General features: G+C 45.4%; 1 protein-coding gene across 4 annotated transcripts in view; it reads left to right on the plus strand.

Moving 5' to 3' along the window:
- Nucleotides 1-24,688, plus strand: part of ZXDC (ZXD family zinc finger C) — a 41,865-nt gene extending 17,177 nt beyond the window's left edge. The window contains exons 5-10 of one of the 4 annotated variants that reach the window (XM_089664203.1): nucleotides 1,592-1,756; nucleotides 5,839-6,512; nucleotides 14,570-14,651; nucleotides 19,237-19,388; nucleotides 22,778-22,879; nucleotides 22,970-24,688. In XM_089664203.1, coding sequence (XP_089520329.1) covers nucleotides 1,592-1,756; nucleotides 5,839-6,512; nucleotides 14,570-14,651; nucleotides 19,237-19,388; nucleotides 22,778-22,879; nucleotides 22,970-23,056 — 1,262 coding nt within the window. In that variant the 3' untranslated portion in view covers nucleotides 23,057-24,688. Of the gene's footprint in view, nucleotides 1-1,591; nucleotides 1,757-5,838; nucleotides 6,513-14,566; nucleotides 14,652-19,236; nucleotides 19,389-22,777; nucleotides 22,880-22,969 lie in introns of all 4 variants that reach the window. The other 3 variants (XM_089664200.1, XM_089664201.1, XM_089664202.1) reach the window with 3 other exon arrangements.
- Nucleotides 24,689-27,011: the final 2,323 nt, after the last annotated feature.

The following is a 27,011-nucleotide window of genomic DNA, read 5'->3' on the forward strand; positions in this document are numbered from 1 at the left end:
TGCTGAGCTGCCGGCACTCTTGCAGCCAGTCCAGCGGGCTGGGGATTTGATATCCCCACTCTTCTCCCTCTTCATGCAGCACTCCCGGGACAGAAGTGATTCCCTTTAATGGCGCACAGAGAAGAGTAGGGATTTGAAATGCCTGGACTGCTGGAGTGGTTGACGGCTTTGCAATCCTGGAGGTAGGTACGGCAAGGAATGTGGGGGATGTGTTTGATGTTGGTTCACCTTTTCAGAAAACAGTGGCAAACTAACACTTTTAACTTCTTCCTGGTGATGTGGAGCATATATGTGGCCCCTCGATGGGTGGGCTTGAACGTTGAGAGGCCGCATATATGTAAGCTCCCAGGATCAGGGCCCTCCTATCCCTCTTGTATTGAACTGTATTGTTGCTGTATTGTCTCCCGTTATATTGTAAAGCCCTGAGCAAACTGTTGGTGCCATAAATCCTGTATAATAATAATATATATAAATCCTGTATAATAATAATATAAATCCTGTATAATAATAATATATATAAATGCTGTATAATAATAATATATATAAATCCTGTATAATAATAATAATATTTAAATCCTGTATAATAATAATAATATAAATCCTGTATAATAATAATAATATAAATCCTGTATAATAATATATAAATCCTGTATAATAATAATAATATAAATCCTGTATAATAATAATAATATATAAATCCTGTATAATAATAATAATAATATTTAAATCCTGTATAATAATAATAATAATATATGCGGCCGGGCTTTTAACCCCGAGAGGCCGCACATGTGCGGCTGGGCTTTACCGCCAAGAGGCTTCATATATGTGGCCCTATGTAAACACTTGTCTGTGCTGAGAGTGCGTGCCCTGCTCACTCCCAGCACGGACACGGGTGGGGACAGAAAAGCTCCCAATGCGTACTAGCAATCGGGAGCTTTCCAATTATATGACAGCCAATCACAGCGGTCATATGTCCCAAGTCCTGCCTCGGCCTCCCAGCATTTAAAAGCTGTTAAAGGGCCAGGAGGTGTCAGCAGGAAGGGGTTAATTAAATATTTTAAATTCCAAATGATCCATATGCGGGCTTCACCCACCATTCTGTACTCTCACCACTGACCACTATGGCATACTGAGGAGGAGAATGGTCATCTAAAGAGCTGAATGCTGTTTTGTTTATTTTTTTGATCTATGGGTACCCTCCGGCCATTAGGGGGTCTGTTTTTCAATGCCTTTACACAGCTTTCACATAGGTTTTACACATTCTTCTAACTGTATCCAGATAAAGTGTAAAACCTGGGTAAAATTTCTGTGTATCTTTTTTAAAAAACCTCTATTAATAGAACCCAAGATGTTTTTCTAATGTTATAACCCACACTCTCCTATAGCAGCTGGGGACTGACTATAGTTGATATCACCCTGTTATCTTTAATATTTGCCTCAATATTGGCACTGTACATGGTTGGTATTCTGAAATGGTGTTGTATTTTATTCATGTTACCAGTTTAGATGAATATACAGCACAATGTTCAACATTTAGTGATGCTCATACATGCACAGACTCTGAATGTGTCTATTTTTGCTTCTCCCTCAGGCTGCGGAGCCAAGTTCTCTGCCCGTAGCAGTCTGTATATCCATTCAAAGAAGCACCTTCAAGATGTGGATGCCTCAAAGGCTCGATGTTCTGTGTCCAACTGCAGCAAGATATTCACATCCAAGCAGAGCCTGAAGTCCCACATGGTTAAACAGCACGGCCGAGGTGAGAATGGTCATCCGTGGCGCTCAGCTAGGCTGGTGGATTCTGACGTGGCCAAATTGTAAATTAAACTTTTTTTGGTTTTCACCTGCAATCCTATAACAAGGGGCACTTCATCTAAATTAGGAAAATATTAAAATTCCACATATACCTAACACACAGTGTACAGCAGGCCTTGAAATTTCCACTTGCCTGCTTGCCAATGGAGAGTGGATATTATGGTGGGGGCGAGTGTGTCCCCCGAGGGCCGTCTTGCTGAGCAGGCTCAGAGCTCAGGCTTGATCTGTCATTGGCACTAGGAGCCGTCAGACTGCTCAATAGCTGAGCGCAGTGAAAGCAAAGGAAGGAGTGTGTGCTGTGCTCTCTGCCTCCCCCTAGAGTGCAGTACCCGGCTCTGTGAGTGAACAACAAAGTACTGCAACTTGTTTATAGGTGTGTGTGTGTGTCTAATTTCAGCTCACTCTGGTCACATGATCCTCTATGTGAGCCAGTGGTGGCTTCAGGGGAGAGGAGAGAGCACTTAACTGCATGTGTGTGTCTGTGTATGCATGTACACGTGTCTGTGCGTGTGTGTCTAATTTCTGGTCACATGATCCTCTGTCAGCCAGTGGTGGCTTCAGGGGAGAGGAAAGAGCACTTAGCTTGTGTGTGTGTGTCTGTGTGTGTGTGTGTGTGTATGTGTCTGTGTGTGTGTGTATGTACATGTGTGTGTGTGTGTGTGTGTGTATGTACGTGTGTGTGTGTGTATGTACGTGTGTGTGTGTGTGTGTATGTACGTGTGTGTGTGTGTGTGTGTGTATGTACGTGTCTGTGTGTATGTACGTGTCTGTGTGTGTGTGTGTATGTACGTGTGTGTGTGTGTATGTACGTGTGTGTGTGTGTGTATGTACGTGTGTGTGTGTGTGTGTGTGTGTATGTACGTGTGTGTGTGTGTGTGTATGTACGTGTGTGTGTGTATGTATGTACATGTGTATGTACGTGTCTGTGCATGTGTATTTCTGTGTGTACATGTTTCTGTGTGTATGCGTGTCTGTACGTTCCTGTGTGTGTATACATGTGTCTGTATGTGTGTGTGTATGTACGTGTGTGTGTGTGTGTGTACAGGTGTCTGTGTGTGTATATGTACATGTCTGTGTGTGTCTGTACGTTCCTGTGTGTATATGTACATGTCTGTGTGTGTGTACAGGGGTGTCTGTGTGTGTTTTGTTGGTGGCGAGTAACTCTTAAGGCCCGGCTAGTAGCTCCGGACTTGAAATGTGAAGCCCTGGTGTACAGTATTCTACATGCATCACATTTCAGTTGCAGACTTCTTGTTGGTTTATGTCGGTATGTATGTTCGCTCTCGCACTCAGTTCCCCTGGAGCACAGTTTCACTCCAGGGATGCTGTAGATTGACAATAATTGTCTTCCATTGGTGGGCTTTTGTTCGCTTCAAACAAGTTTTGCGCACTCAAATGGGAATGCAAAGCCTGCATGGTGCAGATCAAGAGTGAAATGCAGATCATGCGCACGTGTCCATGAACTTGACTTTTGTGAGATTATGGGTTTACACTAAATTATGGAAGTGAGTTTTTGAAGTGCTGATGACTTCTAACTCTTTGTGTTTATTCACGGCTATCTGTGGTCATTATAAGTTCCTCTGAAGTTGTAAACTTGGTCAAAGCACCGTAAGGCTCAGTGCTGCTCTGCATGGGACTTTTTTTCAAATTGATGCCAATGACACGGCGCAGAAGTTTGACCCATATTTACTTAAAATGGTTGTAAAGGCTCAAGGTTTTTTTACCTTCATACTTAATACTTTCTGTGTGCAGTATTCACCCGAGCTCTTTCTTGATTCAGCAATGTGCACGAGAGCCTCAGCTGTCCCAGGACTCCCTCTCCCCATTGGCTCCCACTGCTGTCAATCACAGCCAGTGAGTCAGTGGGGAGACAGCAGGGGCCAGAAACGAGCCACAGCTCTGTGTCTTATGGATGCATAGAGCAGGACTTGGTAGCGAGCATGCACCAGTGCCACCATAGCAAGGTACTGGTCAAGGGGGAAAAGCATGGAGCGCCAGCGGGGGACCCAAGAAGAGGAGGATCGGGGCTGCTCTGTGGAAAACCATTACACAGAGCATGCAAGTATGACATGTGTTTTTTTTTTTTTGTAAAAAAAAAAAGAAATCTGAACTTTTAGTACCGCTTTAAAGTGGTTGTGGATGCTCATGGGTTTTTTTACCTTCATGCATTTTAAGTGTTCCTAAACCCAGGACCCTGCATTCACTATATCCGCTCTCCCCGGACCCCGCATTCACTATATCCGCTCTCCCCGGACCCCGCATTCACTATATCCGCTCTCCCCGGACCCCGCATTCACTATATCCGCTCTCTCCGGACCCCGCATTCACTATATCCGCTCTCCCCGGACCCCGCATTCACTATATCCGCTCTCCCCGGACCCCGCATTCACTATATCCGCTCTCCCCGGACCCCGCATTCACTATATCCGCTCTCCCCGGACCCCGCATTCACTATATCCGCTCTCCCCGGACCCCGCATTCACTATATCCGCTCTCTCCGGACCCCGCATTCACTATATCCGCTCTCCCCGGACCCCGCATTCACTATATCCGCTCTCCCCGGACCCCGCATTCACTATATCCGCTCTCCCCGGACCCCGCATTCACTATATCCGCTCTCCCCGGACCCCGCATTCACTATATCCGCTCTCCCCGGACCCCGCATTCACTATATCCGCTCTCCCCGGACCCCGCATTCACTATATCCGCTCTCCCCGGACCCCGCATTCACTATATCCGCTCTCCCCGGACCCCGCATTCACTATATCCGCTCTCCCCGGACCCCGCATTCACTGTATCCGCTCTCCCCGGACCCCGCATTCACTGTATCCGCTCTCCCCGGACCCCGCATTCACTGTATCCGCTCTCCCCGGACCCCGCATTCACTGTATCCGCTCTCCCCGGACCCCGCATTCACTGTATCCGCTCTCCCCGGACCCCGCATTCACTGTATCCGCTCTCCCCGGACCCCGCATTCACTGTATCCGCTCTCCCCGGACCCCGCATTCACTGTATCCGCTCTCCCCGGACCCCGCATTCACTGTATCCGCTCTCCCCGGACCCCGCATTCACTGTATCCGCTCTCCCCGGACCCCGCATTCACTGTATCCGCTCTCCCCGGACCCCGCATTCACTGTATCCGCTCTCCCCGGACCCCGCATTCACTGTATCCGCTCTCCCCGGACCCCGCATTCACTGTATCCGCTCTCCCCGGACCCCGCATTCACTGTATCCGCTCTCCCCGGACCCCGCATTCACTGTATCCGCTCTCCCCGGACCCCGCATTCACTGTATCCGCTCTCCCCGGACCCCGCATTCACTGTATCCGCTCTCCCCGGACCCCGCATTCACTGTATCCGCTCTCCCCGGACCCCGCATTCACTGTATCCGCTCTCCCCGGACCCCGCATTCACTGTATCCGCTCTCCCCGGACCCCGCATTCACTGTATCCGCTCTCCCCGGACCCCGCATTCACTGTATCCGCTCTCCCCGGACCCCGCATTCACTGTATCCGCTCTCCCCGGACCCCGCATTCACTGTATCCGCTCTCCCCGGACCCCGCATTCACTGTATCCGCTCTCCCCGGACCCCGCATTTACTGTATCCGCTCTCCCCGGACCCCGCATTCACTATATCCGCTTGTAGGAGGAGTTTTTTTTCTGCTTTAGAAGGATGCAGAATCCCTGACCCTCAGTCTGGACAGTGCTGATTGGCCCTGTGTTGATCACATGCACTCTCCCAAGAAAGGAAAAAAAAAAAACTTTCTAGCAATACACACCAAACCGAACATGTGCAGAGTGTCTCTACATGATATGTCTTATCAGAAGATAAGAGGGGGCACTGGAAGAAGGGGAGAATCAGAGAAGACAGGATCAAACAGCATTTTTACACAATGCGGAGGTTTAATTCCTTGGGTTCCACAGTGAGTATAACCAGCATGCTTCACTGCATGTACAGACTGATGTAACTGCATAGTAACACTTTAAAGTGTCCTGCGTTGCTCACCCGTGTTGTCTTGCTTTGCAGACCTGGAAGCCTCCAGCTCCCTCACCCCCAGCAGCGAACTCACAAGCTCAGGGCAAAGTGACCTCAGTAATCTGGACATCTCGTCTCTCTTCACCAACGTGTCCTCAAACGGTTCTGGAATCTCAGCTGACCTGACCCTTGTCAACTCTGGAATACTGACCATTGACGTATCTTCTGTGAGATCGACCCTGGGGGGCGGCCTTTCAGCCAACGGTAACTCTTTGGTACATCCCGTGGACCCCTTGGTGCTGGTGTCCAACAACGAGAACCACAGCAGCCTGGACAGTTCCCTCCTGCTAGGCGCAGCAGCCTCTATCCTCCAGCAGGGAAATTTGAACTTGGATGATGTACAGACTGTGAATGCAGAGGCACTGGGCTCCCTGGCTTCCTTATCTATGAGAAGTTCCAACCAGGATTTGCACGCACTGACCTCCACTAATAGCCTGACTATAGATTCTGCTAGCCTGACGCCTTCCGTTAGCCTGGGGGTCAGCGGCTCAATGCCAGAATTGTTGACACAGACCAAAGCCGAGAGAGGCCTTCTTCACAGCTCCGAGGTTGTAGACCAGCAGGAAGGCAGTAAAGTAGTGACGCAGTTTGTGTTCCCCAACCCTGCGGGCGGCTACAGCGCACAGAAGGAGGTGGATTTCAGTGTGGCTGGAAATTCAGTATTGGTAAGAGTTTCTTCACATCCTTGTGCTGCTTATAGCTGAACTCCGGCTTTCCCCATATGGAAGAAAAATCTATTTGAAAAATATTATTCCCAAATATATTGACATATATTTGAAATACTATAATTTTTTGGCCATATTCAATATATTTCAAAATATATTTTAATATATAGAGATAGAGAGATATAGATAGAGATATAGATATATAGATTATTATTATACAGGATTTATATTTATTATTACTATTATACAGGATTTATATTTTATTATTACTATAATACAGGATTTATGGCAATACAGTTCAATACAAGAGGGATAGGAGGGCCTGATCCTTGGAGCTTACAATCTAGGAGTGTGTGTGTGTATCTATGTGTGTATATATATATGTGTGTATATGTGTGTGTGTGTGTATATATATGTGTGTGTGTGTGTGTGTGTGTGTGTGTATATATATATATATATATATATATATATATATATATATATATATATATATATATATATATATATATATATATATACAGTGGGGATGGAAAGTTTGGGCACCCCAGCTAAAAATTTGTATTAATGTGCATAAAGAAGCCCAGGAAAGATGGAAAAATCTCCAAAAGGCATCAAATTACAGATTAGACATTCTTATAATATGTCAACAAAAGTTAGATTTTATTTCCATCATTTACACTTTCAAAATAACAGAAAACAAAAAAATGGCGTCTGCAAAAGTTTGGGCCCCCTGCAGAATTTATAGCATGCACTGCCCCCTTTGCCAAGCTGAGACCTGCCAGTGTCATGGATTGTTCTCAATCATCGTCTGGGAAGACCAGGTGATGTCAATCTCAAAGGTTTTAAATGCCCAGACTCATCTGACCTTGCCCCAACAATCAGCACCATGGGTTCTTCTAAGCAGTTGTCTAGAAAACTGAAACTGAAAATAGTTGACGCTCACAAAGCTGGAGAAGGCTATAAGAAGATAGCAAAGCGTTTTCAGATGTCAATATCCTCTGTTCGGAATGTAATTAAGAAATGGCAGTCATCAGGAACAGTGGAAGTTAAAGCAAGATCTGGAAGAGCAAGAAAAATATCAGACAGAACAGCTCGCAGGATTGTGAGAAAAACAATTCAAAACCCACGTTTGACTGCACGATCCCTCCAGAAAGATCTGGCAGACACTGGAGTTGTGGTCACTATTCCACTATAAAGAGATACTTGTACAAATATGGTCTTCATGGAAGAGTCATCAGAAGAAAACCTCTTCTACGTCCTCACCACAAAAATCATCGTTTGAACTTTGCAAATGAACATATAGACAAGCCTGATGCATTTTGGAAACAAGTTCTGTGGACCGATGAGGTTAAAATTGAACTTTTTGGCCGGAATGAGCAAAGGTACGTTTGGAGAAGAAGGGGCACAGAATTTAATGAAAAGAACCTCTGTCCAACTGTGAAGCATGGGGTTGGATCAATCATGCTTTGGGGTTGTGTTGCAGCCAGTGGCACAGGGAACATCTCACGAGTAGAAGGAAAAATGGATTCAATATAATTTCAGCAAATTTTGGATGGTAACTTGATGCCATCTGTGAAAAAGCTGAAGTTAAAGAGAGGATGGCTTCTACAAATGGATAATGATCCTAAACACACCTCAAAATCCACGGGGGATTACATCAAGAGGCGTAAACTGAAGGTTTTGCCATGGCCTTCACAATCTCCTGACCTCAACATCATTGAAAATCTATGGATAGACCTTAAAAGAGCCGTGCGTGACAGACAGCCCAGAAATCTCAAAGAACTGGAAGACTTTTGTAAGGAAGAATGGGCAAAGATACCTCAAACAAGAACTGAAAGACTCTTGGCTGGCTACAAAAAGCGTTTACAAGCTGTGATACTTGCCAAAGGGGGCAGTACAAGATATGAACTCTGCAGGGGGCCCAAACTTTTGCAGACGCCATTTTTTTGTTTTCTGTTATTTGAAAGTGTAAATGATGGAAATAAAATCTAACTTTTGTTGACATATTATAAGAATGTCTAATCTGTAATTTGATGCCTTTTGGAGATTTTTCCATCTTTCCTTGGCTTCTTTATGCACATTAATACACATTTTTAGCTGGGGTGCCCAAACTTTCCATCCCCACTGTATATATACACACACACACATATTGTATGTTGAAATGCATTTTTATTACAAAATATAAGAAAAATATTTTTAAGACTACATTCCAAATATACGGTATATCTTTAAAAATACAAATCTACATTTTTGGAATGCATTTACAAATCTATGTAAAATTGTTAACCCCTTCCAGTCCGGACGCTTCCCCCCCCTTCCAGTCCGGACGCTTCCCCCCCCTTCCAGTCCGGACGCTTCCCCCCCCTTCCAGTCCGGACGCTTCCCCCCCCTTCCAGTCCGGACGCTTCCCCCCCCTTCCAGTCCGGACGCTTCCCCCCCCTTCCAGTCCGGACGCTTCCCCCCCCTTCCAGTCCGGACACTTTCCCCCCCCTTCCAGTCCGGACACTTTCCCCCCCCTTCCAGTCCGGACACTTTCCCCCCCCTTCCAGTCCGGACACTTTCCCCCCCCTTCCAGTCCGGACACTTCCCCCCCCTTCCAGTCCGGACACTTTCCCCCCCCTTTTTGCCCAGGCCAATTTTCAGCTTTCAGCGCAATCACACTTTGAATGACAATTGCGCGGTCATACAACACTGTACCCATATGAATTTGTTAGCATTTTTTTGAGACAGATAAAACTTTATTTTGGTGGTATTTATTCACTACTGGGATTTTTATTTATTTATTTTTTGCTATATAAATGAAAAAGTCCACAAATTTTGAAAAGTGTTTTTCTTATAAAATTTTGCAAATAAATAATCTTTCTTCATAAATCTTGTCCAAAATGTATTCAGTTGTCTTTTTAGTAAAAAAAAAAAATAACCCAAATTAGTTTATAACCAAAAATAATTTGAAAAATTATTTTTTTTTTACATTTTTATTTTATTTTTTTATATATTTTATTTTTGTTTTTTTACATACCGTCACCCTAGTACTACTTGTGGGGGGTGATGATTTTTTTTTTTTTTACATTGATTGCTTTTACACCCATAAAGGCTGTAAAAGCAATCATTTCTCCTCCTCTCTGGCTGCATTCCTGCAGCCATTGAGAAATACTGTGTGAGCTGTGATTGGTCACAGCTTGTCACATGGTACAAGGCTGTTGTGAATAGCCCTGTACCATGTGATCTCTGTTATAATTTTTAAAAATATTTTTCATATATTTTGCAACATATAAAAAAACGCATTTCAACATATGTCAATATATTTGGGAAGAATATTTTTTAAAATATATTTCAAATATATTTTTCTTCCATGTGGGTCCCTTCAGTCTTGCACAGTTGTTGCGGCTCCTCTTCTTTACTGAAATTACTTACTCTGATTTCACCGCACACTGTGAGCTTCTCTCAATGTCAATTAGAAGCTGCAGCAAATCAGATGGAGCTTGGCTGGGGGATATCCAGCATCGTCTAGCCCTGTCTGGCCCTTTTATTTATTGGATTTTTGTTCAATCATAGGAATTCAGCATCATATGTTACCATTTTGCATGCAAACACAGCCTCCCTAGGAACACTCGCTCCTCCAGACTGACACCTGCCCATCAAGGCATTCTGATATTTGCATAACTCCTCCAAGAGCCAGCCCACTGATTGCATCAGGACTGAGAGCTGTTGAGAGGAGTGCAGAGGCGGGGTGCTGTGCTGTTTTCAGGAGCTGTGTACAGCACCGTGCCAGCCTCTCCGACAAGCCGTGATCTGCCTGCAATGCATAGAGAAGTAAATAGACCCAGTGATGCTCATACTGAGGCATTTAATAAAAATGGAATTGCTTTATTTAAAGGATAAGTTCACCTTGTGATCAAAAATAATAAATGCACTTTTTTGCAGGAAAAAAAAATGTGCATTTATTATTTTTGGTTGCAGGAGCCTGTAAAGCTCAGAAGATCGCTGGTGCTATGCAGGTCTCCTGCAGACCTGTCAGTATACCTTCTGGCCTGTATGGGATGTATGGGCAAGCAGACATACTGACAGGAAGAATCAATAAACGACCATGGGCGGGGGCAGTGGCTGCAGCATTGGGACCATGTTGCGTGTTCTACCCTAAAAACAGGTGGCACATGTAACATGTTCTCAAAGGTGAACTTATCCTTTTTAAATGTTTAATTAGAATGTTCATGGGGGAGATACACCAGGGAAGGGAAAATGAGCGGTTTGATCTTCAGCTTTTAGGTATAGATCCACGTTAATATCTGGTCAGTAGTGGTGCACCGAAATGAAAATTCTGGTACCGAAAATTCAAAATGCATTTGGCCGAAAACCGAAATGCGCAGTTTTTAAAAATGAATATATATTTTTTGGAAAAAATACACCTTGATTAAAAAAAACAAATATATACCCCAATTGTTTTGTAAAAACCACTGGGATTTTTATTTTTATTTTTTTTTTTGCTATGTAAATGAAAGTCCAAAAATTTAGAAAAGTGTTTTTCTTATAAACTTTTGCAAATAATCTTTCTTCATAAATCTTCACCAAAATGTATTCAGTTATTTTTTTAGTAAAAAAAACAAATTAGTTTATAACCAAAAATTATAATTTAAAAATTTTTTTTACATTTTTTTTTTTATTTTTTTTTATATAAATTTTTTTTTTACATACCATCACCCTAGCAGTACAATGTCACCATAGTGACACTGTACTACTTTCCCAGGGAAAATGAGCGGTTTGATCTTCAGCTCTAGGTATAGATCCACGTTAATATCTGGTCAGTAGTGGTGCACCGAAATTAAAATTCTGGTGCCGAAACCGAAAATTCAAAATGCATTTGGCCGAAAACCGAAATGCGCAGTTTTTAAAAATGAATATATATTTTTTGGAAAAAATACATCTTGATTAAAAAAAAAAACAATATATACCCCAATTGTTTTGTAAAAACCACTGGGATTTTTATTTTTATTTTTATTTTTTTTTGCTATATAAATGAAAGTCCAAAAATTTAGAAAAGTGTTTTTCTTATAAACTTTTGCAAATAATCTTTCTTCATAAATCTTCACCAAAATGTATTCAGTTATTTTTTTAGTAAAAAAAAACAAATTACCGTATATATTCGAGTATAAGCCGACCCGAATATAAGCCGAGGTACCTAATTTTACCACAAAAAACTGGGAAAAACTATTGACTCGAGTATAAGCCGAGGGTGGGAAATGAGGCACCTACTAGTCAATGTAAAAAATTGGTGTCAGTGGGAGGAATAGTGCCCCATCATTGGTGTCAGTGGGAGGAATAGTGCCCCATCATTGGTATCAGTGGGAGGAATAGTGCCCCATCATTGGTGTCAGTGGGAGGAATAGTGCCCCATCATTGGTATCAGTGGGAGGAATAGTGCCCCATCATTGGTGTCAGTGGGAGGAATAGTGCCCCATCATTGGTATCACTGGGAGGAATAGTGCCCCATCGTTGGTGTCAGTGGGAGGAATAGTGCCCCATCGTTGGTGTCAGTGGGAGGAATAGTGCCTCATCATTGGTATCAGTGGGAGGAATAGTGCCCCATCATTGGTGTCAGTGGGAGGAATAGTGCCCCATCATTGGTGTCAGTGGGAGGAATAGTGCCCCATCATTGGTATCAGTGGGAGGAATAGTGCCCCATCATTGGTGTCAGTGGGAGGAATAGTGCCCCATCATTGGTATCACTGGGAGGAATAGTGCCCCATCGTTGGTGTCAGTGGGAGGAATAGTGCCCCATCGTTGGTGTCAGTGGGAGGAATAGTGCCTCATCATTGGTATCAGTGGGAGGAATAGTGCCCCATCATTGGTGTCAGTGGGGGGAGGAATAGTGCCCCATCATTGGTGTCAGTGGGGGGAGGAATAGTGCCCCATCATTGGTGTCAGTGGGAGGAATAGTGCCCCATCATTGGTATCAGTGGGAGGAATAGTGCCCCATCATTGGTATCAGTGGGAGGAATAGTGCCCCATCATTGGTGTCAGTGGGAGGAATAGTGCCCCATCATTGGTGTCAGTGGGAGGAATAGTGCCCCATCATTAGTATCAGTGGGAGGAATAGTGCCCCATCATTGGTATCAGTGGGAGGAATAGTGCCCCATCATTGGTATCAGTGGGAGGAATAGTGCCCCATCATTGGTATCAGTGGGAGGAATAGTGCCCCATCATTAGTATCAGTGACACCAATGATGCGGCACTATTCCTCCCACTGACACCAATGACACTTGCTGACCCCTGTTGCAGTATGGTGCTGCTGCAGCCAGCATATGTGGTTGCAGCAGCACCTCTGCACTGCACACTTACCGGCTTTTCCCTCACTCGATTTTCGCGGGTCCGCTCGGCTCCGCCTCCTCGCCCGTGATTGGCTGCCTGTGTACCTTTCCTGAGCTACAGTTCTGGCGGCCAATCACCGGTGAGGAGGCGGAGCCGAGCGGCAGGAGTGAGGGAGTGGCCGGAGTGACAGAAGGAGCAGCGCTTCCTGGATGGATCATCATGGGAGCCAGGTAAGAGACAGCAGCCCTCTGCCCACCCCTGTGCGCGCCCCCCTTGAGGGGGGGGCGCGCCCCACTATCTGCAGATGTTGACTCGAGTAAAAGCCGAGGGGGCTGTTTTTCAGCACAAAAAATGTGCTGAAAAACTCGGCTTATACTCGAGTATATACGGTAGTTTATAACCAAAAATTATCATTTAAAATAATGTTTTACATTTTTATTTTATTTTTTTATATAAATTTTTTTTTTTTTTTTTACATACCATCACCCTAGCAGTAGTGTCACCATAGTGACACTGTACTACTTTCCCAGGGAAGGGAAAATGAGTGGTTTAATCTTCAGCTCTAGGTATAGATCCACGTTAATAGCTGGTCAGTAGTGGTGCACCGAAATGAAAATTCTAATGCCGAAACCGAAAATTCAAAATGCATTTGGCCGAAAACCGAAACTGAAATGCGCAGTTTTTAAAAATGAATATATATTTTTTGGAAAAAAATACACTTTGATTAAAAAAAAACAATATATACCCCAATTGTTTTGTAAAATACGTAAGAGAATGTTACGGCGAGTAAATAGATACCCAACATTCCACGCTTTAAAATTGCGCACAATCGTGGAATGGCGTGAAACTGCGGTACTTAAAAATCTGCATGGGTGATGCTTTAAACATTTCTACAGGTTAGCAGAGTAAAGTTACAGAGGAGGTCTAGTGCGAGAATTATTGCTCTGATGCTCGTGGCGATTCTCACGTGTGCGGTTTGAACACCATTTATATATATATGGGCATGGCTTACATATGCGTTCACCACTATGTGCGAGCGCGGGGGTGGGACGGGGGCACTTTAAAGTTAAAAAAAAAAAAATGTATTTAATTTTTTTTTTTTTTTTTTGCATGGTTTCTTTTAAATAAATTGTAATCCCTTTTATTCTTATCACAAGAAATGCATGCATCACTTGTGATAGAAATAATTAGTGACAGGTCCTCTTTATGGAGGGCTAAGGGGTCAGTAAGACCCCACATCTCTCCTCTGCAATGTAAAGCATTAGATCAAAAAAAGCATTGCTCTAGTGCTGTAAAAAAAAAAAAAAAAAAAAATTGGTCGGTACCGGAAGTGACATCGCTCCGGTCCTCCAAGGGCATAGAGATGTGTGGCGGCCATCTTTCCTTCTCTCATCTCTATGCCCAACGCCGGGATCGATGGTTTCTCAGGTAAGATTGAACTACCCAGCGGTGGGCGACGGCGGACAGGCGGCTTTGAGGTGCGGCCTTTTTTTCGGCACCTGTATTGGTGCTTTTTTTTTTTTTTTTTTTTTTCCCGGCCGACAGCCAAAAGGGGCGTTTTTCAGCCGAAACGTTTCGGCCACCGTGATATCGGTGCATCCCTACTGTCAGTGTTGGTGTGTATTACAGCCTGGAGAAACCGGTTCATCTACAAAATGTGCATCATTTTTTATTTTTGAGACTTTGGAGTTGTAAAGGAGAAGTGGCAGGTTGTGGACCACCACTAAAGCACTTTGTCCCTCTCTTAGCAGGAGAGTGGCGGATCAGCCAGGACAGACTACAGAGCCATTCAGCTGGTAAAGAGCAAAAAGAAGGGCGGCAGCAGTAGCTCAGGTAAGCAAAACTCTGGGAATTCTCTGAGAAAGTATTGCATATACGTCAGTTACATTTTGTTGTTAAATCAGAAAAAAGGAAAAGCTTCGATTTTTTTTTTTTTTTTTTTTTTTTTTTTTTTTTTTTTTTTTTTTTTTTTTATATGAAGGAAAGTCTTACTGTTGGTCAGGTGACAAGTGCTGAGGTTTTGGTCATGTGGTCTCTGCCATAGACACCTAGGGGACTGAGATTCATTCATTGGTGGCCTGCCTATCGAAAGATCTGATAAATGGTTAGCCCTCCCACCTGGCAGTACTAGGGGTCGCTGGTTGAAATCCCAACCTCGGTGCCAACTGCCTGGAGTTTGCATGTTCTCCCTGTGCTTGCATGGGTTTCCTCTGGGTACTCCAGTTTCCTCCCACACTCCAAAGACATGCTGGTAGGTGAATTGGCTCCTGTCTAAATTGGCCCTAGTATGTGTATGTATGAATGTGAGTTAGGAACCTTAGATTGTACGCCCCTTGAGGGTTAGGGACCTTAGATTGTACGCCCCTTGAGGGTTAGGGACCTTAGATTGTACGCCCCTTGAGGGTTAGGGACCTTAGATTGTACGCCCCTTGAGGGTTAGGGACCTTAGATTGTACGCCCCTTGAGGGTTAGGGACCTTGGGTTGTACGCCCCTTGAGGGTTGGGGACCTTAGGTTGTACGCCCCTTGAGGGTTAGGGACCTTAGATTGTACGCCCCTTGAGGGTTAGGGACCTTAGATTGTACGCCCCTTGAGGGTTAGGGACCTTGGGTTGTACGCCCCTTGAGGGTTGGGGACCTTAGGTTGTACGCCCCTTGAGGGTTAGGGACCTTAGATTGTACGCCCCTTGAGGGTTAGGGACCTTAGATTGTACACCCCTTGAGGGTTAGGGATCTTAGATTGTACTCTCCTTGAGGGTTAGGGACCTTAGATTGTACGCCCCTTGAGGGTTAGGGACCTTAGATTGTACTCTCCTTGAGGGTTAGGGACCTTAGATTGTACGCCCCTTGAGGGTTAGGGACCTTAGATTGTAGGCCCCTTGAGAGTTAGGGACCTTAGATTGTACACCTCTTGAGGGTTAGGGACCTTAGATTGTACGCCCCTTGAGGGTTAGGGACCTTAGATTGTACACCCCTTGAGGGTTAGGGACCTTAGATTGTACACCCCTTGAGGGTTAGGGACCTTAGATTGTACGCCCCTTGAGAGTTAGGGACCTTAGACTGTACACCCCTTGAGGGTTAGGGACCTTAGATTGTACACCCCTTGAGGGTTAGGGACCTTAGATTGTAGCCCCCTTGAGGGTTAGGGACCTTAGATTGTACCCCCCTTGAGGGTCAGGGACCTTAGATTGTACGCCCCTTGAGGGTTAGGGACCTTAGATTGTACGCCCCTTGAGGGTTAGAGACCTTAGATTGTACGCCCCTTGAGGGTTAGGGACTGATGTGAATGTACAATATACACACCCTGTTCCAAATTATTATGCAAATTCTATTTAAGTGTCACAAAGATTAAATATTTTGTTTTTCAGTTTAACTCATGGATGGCATTGTGTGTCAGGGCTCTTTTGATCGCTGAAAACAATCTCGGACACCTGTGATAATTAGATTGGCCGGTGAGCCCAATTTAACCACTTGAGCTCCAGAGGATTTACCCCCCTTAATGACCACGCCTCTTTTTGCTACTCGGCGCTGCACTAATTCAACTGATAATTGCGCGGTCATGCAATGCTGCACCCAAACAAAATTTACGTCTTTTTTTCACACAAATAGAGCTTTCTTTCGGTGTAATTTGATCACCTGTGCGCTTTTTATTTTTCACGCTATAAACAAAAAAAGGCCAAAAATTTTGAAGAAAAACAGTATTTTTTACTTTCAGCTATAAAAAATATATAGTAAACTCAAAGTTGGTTATAAATTTAGGCCAAAATGTATTCTGCTCCATGTTTTTGGTGAAAAATCCCAGTAAGTGTATATTGATTGCTTTGTGTGAAGTTATAGCGTCTACAAACTATGGTATAAATACTGCAACTTACGCCATTTTTCTGCTATACAGCGCTGCGCTAGTTTAACGGACAATTGCGCGGTCATGCAATACGGTACATAAATTAAATTTACATCCTTTTTTTTTCCCACAAATTGAGCTTTCTTTTGGTGGTATTTGATCGCCTGTGCGGTTTTTATTTTTTGCGCTATAAAAAAAAAAGCCTGACAATTATGAGGAAAAAAAACAATATCTTGGACTTTTTGCTATAAAACGTCCAGTAAAAAAAAAATGCAAAAATCAAATTTAGTCATAAATTTCTGCCAAAATGCATTCTGCGACGTGTCTTTGCTATAAAAAAACAAAAAACCCAATATGTGTAAATTGATTTACGTGAAAGTAATAGCGTTTACAAATGGCGGGAAAGATACTGGGATTTTTAGTTTTTTTTTATAATAATAATGGCGGCGATCAGCGACTTATGCCGGCGATCAGCGACTTATGGCGGGACTGCGGCGGACATTCTGACACTGGGAGGGTACTGACTTGGGGTCACTGACAACTCCAGTGACACCAATACAGTGATCAGTGCAAAAAAAAACAGACACTGTACTAATGGCACTGGGGAGGAAGGGGTTAAGTTTATTTTTCAGGGAAGGGTTATCTGTGTGAGGGGGGGTGTTTTACTAGGGGGCGGGGGTGTGTGCTGCAGGGAACACGTTGATCGGGAGAGTAGTGAAACTCTTCTGTCCCGATCAGCTTGTCCAGGAGCTGTCAGGGAAGTGACAGAAAGCACAGCTACTGCAGCTGTGCTCTCTGTCACTGATTGCCGCCGATCGCCGGGAGATAGCCGGTAAGGACCATCTGTGACCCGGCGATCGGCGGGACAGGTAGGGCGGCGGCGCGCCCCCTACCTGTTTACAAAACACACGTTTTAAAATGTGGTTTTGCCTGCCCGTGACACCCTGCCGCCATATTTATACAGTGGCTGGGCGGCATGTGGTTAAGGAAAAACTACTAAAGGAGGATGTTCCACATTATTAGGCAGAGCACCATTTTCAAGCAATATGGGGAAGAAAAATTATCTCTCTGCTGCCGAAAAGAGTGAAATAGTTCGATGCCTTGGACGAGGGATGAAAACATTCGATATTTCATGAAAACTTAAGCGTGATCATCGCACTATGAAGAGATTTGTGGCTGATTCAGAGCACAGACGGGTTGGTGCAGATAAAGGCACATTGAGGAAGATTTCTGCCAGATCCAGGCATCGGATCAAGAGAGCAGCTGCTAAAATACCATTACATAGCAGCAAACCGATATTTGAAGCTGCCGGTACCTCTGGAGTCCCACGGACATCAAGGTGTAGAGTCCTCCAAAGTCTTGCAACTGTGCAAAAACCTTCTATTCGACCACCACTAACCAATGCTCACAAGCAGAAACGGCTGCATTGGGCAGAAAAATACATGAAGACTAATTTTTAAATAGTTCTGTTCACTGATGAGTGCCGTGCAACTCTGGATGGTCCAGATGGATGGAGTAGTGGATGGTTGGTGGACGGCCACCCTGTTCCAACAAGGCTGCGACGTCAGCAAGGCGGTGGTGGAGTCATGTTTTGGGCCGGAATCATGGGAACAGAGCTGGTCGGTTCCTTTAGGGTCCCCGAAGGTGTAAAGATGACCTCTGCAAAGTATGTAGAGTTTATGACTGACCACTTTCTTCCCTGGTACAGAAGGAAGAACTATGCTTTCCGTAATAAAATCATCTTCATGCGTGACAATGCACCATCTCATGCTGCAAAGAATACCTCCGCATCAATGGCTGCTATGGGGATAAAAGGAGAGAGAGTCATGGTGTGGCCTCCATCCTCCCCTGACCTCAATCCTATTGAGAACCTTTGGAGCATCCTCAAGCAAAAGATCTATGAGGGTGGGAGGCAGCTTACATCCAAACAGCAGCTCTGGGAGGCTATTCTGACATCTTGCCAACAAATTCCAGCAGAAACTGTCCAAAAACTGCCAAGTTCAATGGATGCCAGACTTGTGATCTGCTATCAGATAAGGGCTCCTATGTTACAATGTAACGTGACCGCTTCAAATGTTTACAAAGTTACAATGTTGGGAAAAGTTTGATTGAAATAGCTTTTGATTTCAGTAAATCTGCTGCAAACACAACAAATGACAATTTTCAGTTTTTTACAACCTAGAAAGTGTTTTGAAACTTCCTGTGCGGAATAATCCGGAACACAAATCCTGTTATCATTAGGAGGTTTGTTCAATAAAATGTGAATTGTCCTCTTCTAGTTGTCACCTGAGAATTCTGCCGACTGTTATTTACATCAATTATTGAGGGAAATGAGAAAAATATCATTTACATAATAATTTGGAACACGGTGTGTGTACAGTGCTGCGTAAATTGATGGCGCTATATAAGTACCTGAAAATGTCATTCCTTACTAACACTAGTGGGTGCAAAACCTGGTTCAGCTCTGCATAGAAACCAATCGGCCTCCACAGAAACCAGATCACAGATGCACCCTCTCTGTCTCAACAGATTTAGCATCTAATGTTGTCAATTTTTTTTTTTTTGTCTGTAAATTTTAGGCACTTCACCTACTCAGAAGAAAAATAAAACCGCAAAACAAGTGTCTCCAGCTGGTAACCGGATAGGTAACAGTGTTGTTATGCCAAATGGTGGACTGACGTTACGGGACCCAGCCACAGGGGCACAGTATGTACAGATCCAGCTGCTTCAGGTGAGACCACCCTACGGGAATTTTTTACCAATACAGTGCAGCAGCTCTGCATGCTTAGTGTCATGGCAACCTCTTACAACCATTTTTTACAGGAGTTCCTTGTTTTTTAAAAAAAAAAAAAAAAAAAAAAAATAGCAGCACAGTGGCTAAATGGTTAGCAATTCCGCCTGGCAGTACTAGGGTTGTCTGTTTGAATCCCAGCCATGGCACCACCTGCCTGGAGTTTGCATGTTCTCCCTGTGTCTGTGTGGGTTTCCTCCGGGTACTCCAGTTTCCTCCCACACTCCAAAGACATGCTGGTAGGTTAATTGGCTCCTGTCTAAATTGTCCCTAATATGTGTATGTATGAATGTGAGTTAGGGACCTTAGATTGTACGCCCCTTGAGGGTTAGGGACCTTAGATTGTACGCCCCTTGAGGGTTAGGGACCTTAGATTGTACGCCCCTTGAGGATTAGGGACCTTAGATTGTACGCCCCTTGAGGGTTAGGGACCTTAGATTGTACGCCCCTTGAGGGTTAGGGACCGTAGATTGTACTCCCCTTGAGTGTTAGGGACCTTAGATTGTACCCCCCTTGAGAGTTAGGGACCTTAGATTGTACGCCCCTTGAGGGTCAGGGACCTTAGATTGCACCCCCCTTGAGGGTTAGGGACCTTAGATTGTACCCCCCTTGAGGGTTAGGGACCTTAGATTGTACCCCCCTTGAGGGTTAGGGACCTTAGATTGTACCCCCCTTGAGGGTTAGGGACCTTAGATTGTACGCCCCTTGAGGGTCAGAGACCTTAGATTGTACCCCCCTTGAGAGTTAGGGACCTTAGATTGTACGCCCCTTGAGGGTTAGGGCCCTTAGATTGTACGCCCCTTGAGGGTTAGGGCCCTTAGATTGTACGCCCCTTGAGGGTTAGGGACCTTAGATTGTACGCCCCTTGAGGGTTAGGGCCCTTAGATTGTACGCCCCTTGAGGGTTAGGGCCCTTAGATTGTACGCCCCTTGAGGGTTAGGGCCCTTAGATTGTACGCCCCTTGAGGGTTAGGGACCTTAGATTGTACGCCCCTTGAGGGTTAGGGACCTTAGATTGTACGCCCCTTGAGGGTTAGGGACCTTAGATTGTACGCCCCTTGAGGGTTAGGGACCTTAGATTGTACGCCCCTTGAGGGTTAGGGACTGATGTGAATGTACAATAGATATGTAAAGTGCTGCGTAAATTGACGGCGTTATATAAGTACCTGTAGTAATAATAACATAGAACATGCAGAATAACAGCAATACACAACATAGCAGTGCATAGACAGCAACATGTGCATTGACAGTTAGATACACCCAGGTAGCACAACTTTTTATAGCTAGAACAAAAGTACTCAACACAGTATATCCTCCTAGATTGTAAGCTCCCAGGATCAGGGCCCTCCTATCCCTCTTAGATTGTAAGCTCCCAGGATCAGGCCCTCCTATCCCTCTTAGATTGTAAGCTCCCAGGATCAGGCCCTCCTATCCATCTTAGATTGTAAGCTCCCAGGATCAGGGCCCTCCTATCCATCTTAGATTGTAAGCTCCCAGGATCAGGGCCCTCCTATCCATCTTAGATTGTAAGCTCCCGGGATCAGGGCCCTCCTATCCATCTTAGATTGTAAGCTCCCGGGATCAGGCCCTCCTATCCATCTTAGATTGTAAGCTCCCGGGATCAGGGCCCTCCTATCCCTCTTAGATTGTCAGCTCCCAGGATCAGGGCCCTCCTATCCATCTTAGATTGTAAGCTCCCGGGATCAGGCCCTCCTATCCCTCTTAGATTGTAAGCTCCCAGGATCAGGCCCTCCTATCCCTCCTAGATTGTAAGCTCCCAGGATCAGGGCCCTCCTATCCATCTTAGATTGTAAGCTCCCGGGATCAGGGCCCTCCTATCCATCTTAGATTGTAAGCTCCCGGGATCAGGCCCTCCTATCCATCTTAGATTGTAAGCTCCCGGGATCAGGGCCCTCCTATCCCTCTTAGATTGTCAGCTCCCAGGATCAGGGCCCTCCTATCCATCTTAGATTGTAAGCTCCCGGGATCAGGCCCTCCTATCCCTCTTAGATTGTAAGCTCCCAGGATCAGGCCCTCCTATCCCTCCTAGATTGTAAGCTCCCAGGATCAGGGCCCTCCTATCCCTCCTAGATTGTAAGCTCCGGGGATCAGGCCCTCCTATCCCTCCTAGATTGTAAGCTCCCAGGATCAGGCCCTCCTATCCCTCTTAGATTGTAAGCTCCCAGGATCAGGGCCCTCCTATCCATCTTAGATTGTAAGCTCCCAGGATCAGGGCCCTCCTATCCCTCTTAGATTGTAAGCTCCGGGGATCAGGGCCCTCCTATCCCTCCTAGATTGTAAGCTCCCAGGATCAGGGCCCTCCTATCCATCTTAGATTGTAAGCTCCCAGGATCAGGGCCCTCCTATCCCTCTTAGATTGTAAGCTCCCAGGATCACAGCCCTCCTATCCCTCCTAGATTGTAAGCTCCCAGGATCAGGGCCCTCCTATCCCTCCTAGATTGTAAGCTCCCAGGATCAGGCCCTCCTATCTATCTTAGATTGTAAGCTCCCAGGATCAGGCCCTCCTATCCCTCTTAGATTGTAAGCTCCAAGGATCAGGGCCCTCCTATCCATCTTAGATTGTAAGCTCCCAGGATCACAGCCCTCCTATCCATCTTAGATTGTAAGCTCCGGGGATCAGGCCCTCCTATCCCTCCTAGATTGTAAGCTCCCAGGATCAGGCCCTCCTATCCCTCTTAGATTGTAAGCTCCCAGGATCAGGGCCCTCCTATCCATCTTAGATTGTAAGCTCCCAGGATCACAGCCCTCCTATCCATCTTAGATTGTAAGCTCCGGGGATCAGGCCCTCCTATCCCTCCTAGATTGTAAGCTCCCAGGATCAGGGCCCTCCTATCCCTCTTAGATTGTAAGCTCCGGGGATCAGGGCCCTCCTATCCCTCCTAGATTGTAAGCTCCCAGGATCAGGCCCTCCTATCCCTCTTGTATTGAACTGTATTGTTGCTGTATTGTCTCCCGTTCTATTGTAAAGCGCTGAGCAAACTGTTGGCGCCATAAATCCTGTATAATAAAAAAAAAAATATCTACAATGTTTCCATAAACCTCTAATGATAATACAAGATGGCACTAGGAGGGCAAGTGAGGAGACAAATATTAACACACAATACTGGTTGACCTCCAACTTCTGCGAAGGCAAATGTAATAACGGAACTTGCAGGTCAACCAACAAATTATAGAGAAGGGATGGAGGAGTCCAATAGGGAAGGGACGCCACTGCCTCTTACTATGCGGAAGTGCGTTTTCCTTTTTCTACTGCATATGTAAACAAGTGGGTACTGAAGCCATAATGTACAATGTCTTCCTTGTCTGTAGGACGATCCTTCTGGGGATGGCGATCTGCCTTTCCAGCTGAGCGCTCAGTCTCCGGCAGCACATACTCCGCTCACAGTCGATCTACCGGTGCACATCTTGCAGGTATCGCCATTTCTGTCACCAAAGCATTTTGGTTCTGTAAACATTCAGCAGCCATTTTTAAAATGTTTTTATGTCTTGTTCTTGTCCTAGGAGCCCCATGCCTCCACAGAGGATGACGCCACCTCAGACAATTCACAGTTTACAGGAAGCACAATAAACCTGCAGGACCTGGAGTAAACAATGGACTCCACCATCGGTAGGATACCAGGAAGTGTTAATGCAGTGCTGCAGTCACAGCTTCCTCCTCCGTTCATTCCCTCCCCCCCATCCATAGGATACAAGGAAGTGTTAATGCAGTACTGCAGTCACAGCTTCCTCCTCCGTTCATTCCCTCCCCCCCATCCATAGGATACAAGGAAGAGTTAATGCAGTGCTGCAGTCACAGCTTCCTCCTCCGTTCATTCCCTCCCCCCCATCCATAGGATACAAGGAAGTGTTAATGCAGTACTGCAGTCACAGCTTCCTCCTCCGTTCATTCCCTCCCCCCCATCCATAGGATACAAGGAAGAGTTAATGCAGTACTGCAGTCACAGCTTCCTCCTCTGTTCATTCCCTCCCCGCCCCATAGGATATAAGGAAGTGTTAATGCAGTGCTGCAGTCACAGCTTCCTCCTCTGTTCATTCTCTCCCCGCCCCATAGGATATAAGGAAGTGTTAATGCAGTGCTGCAGTCACAGCTTCCTCCTCTGTTCATTCCCTCCCCGCCCCATAGGATACAAAGAAGTGTTAATGCAGGGCTGCAGTCACAGCTTCCTCCTCTGTTCATTCCCTCCCCGCCCCCATAGGATACAAGGAAGAGTTAATGCACTGCTGCAGTCACAGCTTCCTCCTCTGTTCATTCTCTCCCCGCCCCATAGGATATAAGGAAGTGTTAATGCAGTGCTGCAGTCACAGCTTCCTCCTCTGTTCATTCTCTCCCCGCCCCTTAGGATACAAGGAAGTGTTAATGCAGTGCTGCAGTCACAGCTTCCTCCTCTGTTCATTCTCTCCCCGCCCCTTAGGATACAAGGAAGTGTTAATGCAGTGCTGCAGTCACAGCTTCCTCCTCTGTTCATTCCCTCCCCGCCCCCCAGCCATAGGAGTATTCTGGAGCAGAGAGAACTGCAACCCCCCCATCTGTCTATGGAAAGTGTTCACTTTGCACTGTGTATTTTGCTTTTTACTTTTACACGGTAGTGCACAAAAAGCTGCTTTCCGCTATAGTGTCCGCTGAATCCCCCGGGGATTTGGTATATCAGTATAGGATTATCTTTGTATTCTTTCCCAGAAAACTGGAGAAGCTTCTTCTGGAGTGAAGTGTTCTGCAGGCGGCACAAAGGACGACTCTCCTGAAATGGCAATATGAATGATATGAATGTGTGCATTCCTTGCTGGGCAGACTGATAGGCTTGAATCTAGAGAGCCCCACCATCTAGAGAGCCCCACCATCTAGAGAGCCCCACCATCTAGAGAGCCCCACCATCTAGAGAGCCCCACCATCTAGAGAGCCCCACCATCTAGAGAGCCCCACCATCTAGAGAGCCCCACCACTGTACAGTTTAAAGGTTAAGTTCAACTTTACCAAAAAAAAACTGCCTGTGCAGGTAAGATGTGCCTGTAGATAAAAAAACAAACAGTGCAGCTTTGACCAAAGATTAATAATGCGTTGCTATAGCTGTAGGCCATTTACATGCCTTCTAAAGCCGGATTGAAAAACGAAGGATGTTGGCAAGTGAAGCCCACTTGTTACTGCTCACCATCACAGGCGTAAACATTTTCTCCAATTTAAACCCCCCCTCCACATGCTCTTTCTCGTCCCTTCCTGCCTTGTTGCTAAAACACTCCCAGCCATTACTGCTCACCCACACTCTCACTGGATCCCTCACATGCACGGTTCACCATCTCCTTTTGCAGTATTGCTGAGGTTGGAAGCTATTGTGACAGAAGAGAGAGCACATGTGAGGGGGTTTGAATTGACTGGGAGTGTCTTGGCAACAAGCCAGGATGGGCTTTTTAGTCCGGCTTTGGGAGGCATGTACATGACCTGTAGCAAGGGTGTTGTTCAACAGCTGCACAGTTTGTTGGGTTTTTTTTTTTTTCATTATTTATTTGTTCCCGTTATCTGCATAGGGAGGCATGTTCTGATCGGAGCAGCGGCAGATGACAGGTCTGTGTCTACTTAGTTTACACAGAACAGACATGGGCAGATCCCGCTTTGTTCTATGGGGTCTGGGAAGAAACACCTCTGCTGTCCTTTTTACGCCTGGCTGCCTCCGATCCGTTCTGCCGAATAGGAAACCGAAACGGAAAAGGACACAATCGTCCTCCCCATTTTTTTTTTTTTTTTTCTTTGCCCAGAGGTAGGCAAACAGCAGTTTGTTTATACCCGCCGGTCCATAGGAATGAAAGAACCTTCCAATCAGGCTGAATGTGTTACACCCTAAATATAGGTGTTGAGAAAGGTGAACTTAACCTTTAAAGCGGAGCTCCCCCCACAAGGGCAGGTTCAGCTTTAAGGCCTTGTCCCCTGCTCCCTGTTTAAAGGTTGGCACCTTTGGGGAGCGGGTAGCCGATTTTGACAGGTACCTGCTCCCCCTCCCGCTGCAATCGCCTAGGCTATCGGAAGCACAAGTTGTTCTCCCTCCCCCGTAGTCTTCTGGGACCTGTCATGTGTCCCAGGACAGGTCCCAGAAGACTACGGGACCATTCACAAGGCGCAGTGGGTACCCGGCTGCAAGCTGTCACAGTTAGGTGCCCATGCTTAAAATGTCGGTGCCAGAGAGAGAATGGCCGGTTAGTCTGGCTGTGATGAGGACACTGATGGACCGATAAGTGTGTGTTTTTATTTTTTTGTTTTTTTTTTGTTTTTTTTGTTTTTTTAAGTCAGTGCCTACGGTTTTTGTAGAAACAGACTTTTTTTTCTTTCCTTTTTTTACATTTTCTTTTTTTTTTCATTTTTTTTTTTTTATTTTTTTTTTTAAGTCAGCGCCTACGGTTTTTGTAGAAACAGACTTTTTTTTCTTTCCTTTTTTTTACATTTTCTTTTTTTTCATTTTTTTTTTTTCATTTTTTTTTTTTTTTACATTTTGTCTGAAGCTCAGCTTTAAGTAAAAAGTCTGGTTACCATTCTGGCAGTTCTGTGTAAATCTCAGGACTGGATGGACATTAATTTACCTGCTCTGTGTCTTTGGCTCCATGCTGCTTTTCCAGGCAAACAGCCAAACACTGCATTTTCCTGTCTTAGGCTCGACTTGATTTACTAAAACCGGAGGGTGCAAAATCTGGTGCAGCTCCACATAGAAACCAATCAGCTTACAGGTTTTATTGTCAAAGCTTAACTGAACACGCTGAAGTTTGAAACTGATTGGCTGCCATGCTCAGCTGCACCAGATTCTGAGCGCTCCAGTTTTAGTAAATCTACCCCCTTTTTGTATGTCCGGGATCTCATGCAAAATCGCACGCTTTTCCTGATGAGCACAGAAATGCGCTGCCCTTTTAACCTCTTCACGCCGAGTGCGCACAAATGTGGGGCTTCTCGGTATCTGGGCCATGAGGCCGAGCGGCCGCACATTCGCGGGCAATTAAAAAAATAAAAAAAATATGTCCTGTACGTTCCTAGCGCACGTTTTGGTACTCATGGAAAGGTTCCGATCTCTTTTGATCGGGACCTTTCCCGATCATGTGACTGCGAATCACGGTGGTCACATGACCCTGAAACCCTTAAAGCTGCGGGAAGGCGCCGGCGCCAAGGGGTTAACAGACGCAAGGCAGTTATTCCCTAACGGCGCCCACCAAGCATGTGCTAATGCATGTGCCAAAATGGCATCTTGTGGTTCGATGCAGCACAACATTGCAAAAGGGTCAGGGACTTCTCACTTATGTGGAGCAGCACATGAAATGAATGGGCTGCCCTACACAAGGTGCGTGGAAGGCGTACACCATCGCACCGGCATGGTATGAATAGAGCCTTACACTGACTGACAAGGAATGCATATTCATAGATTTCATCTGACTTGTCCTCTTTTGGTCTGCTGATTGTATGTTGACTGGCTACATGCGTGGCTTCCGTTGACAGGATTTCCGTCATGATTGTAGCATTCATTCAGCCCTTTCTTACATTGGAAATCTCTTCATTGATGGTGAACCTACCTCT

Source organism: Staurois parvus, unplaced genomic scaffold, assembly GCF_062004578.1.
Source record: "Staurois parvus isolate SC_StPar_1 unplaced genomic scaffold, SC_StPar_1.0 ptg001855l, whole genome shotgun sequence".
Classification (NCBI taxonomy): Eukaryota; Metazoa; Chordata; class Amphibia; order Anura; family Ranidae; genus Staurois; species Staurois parvus.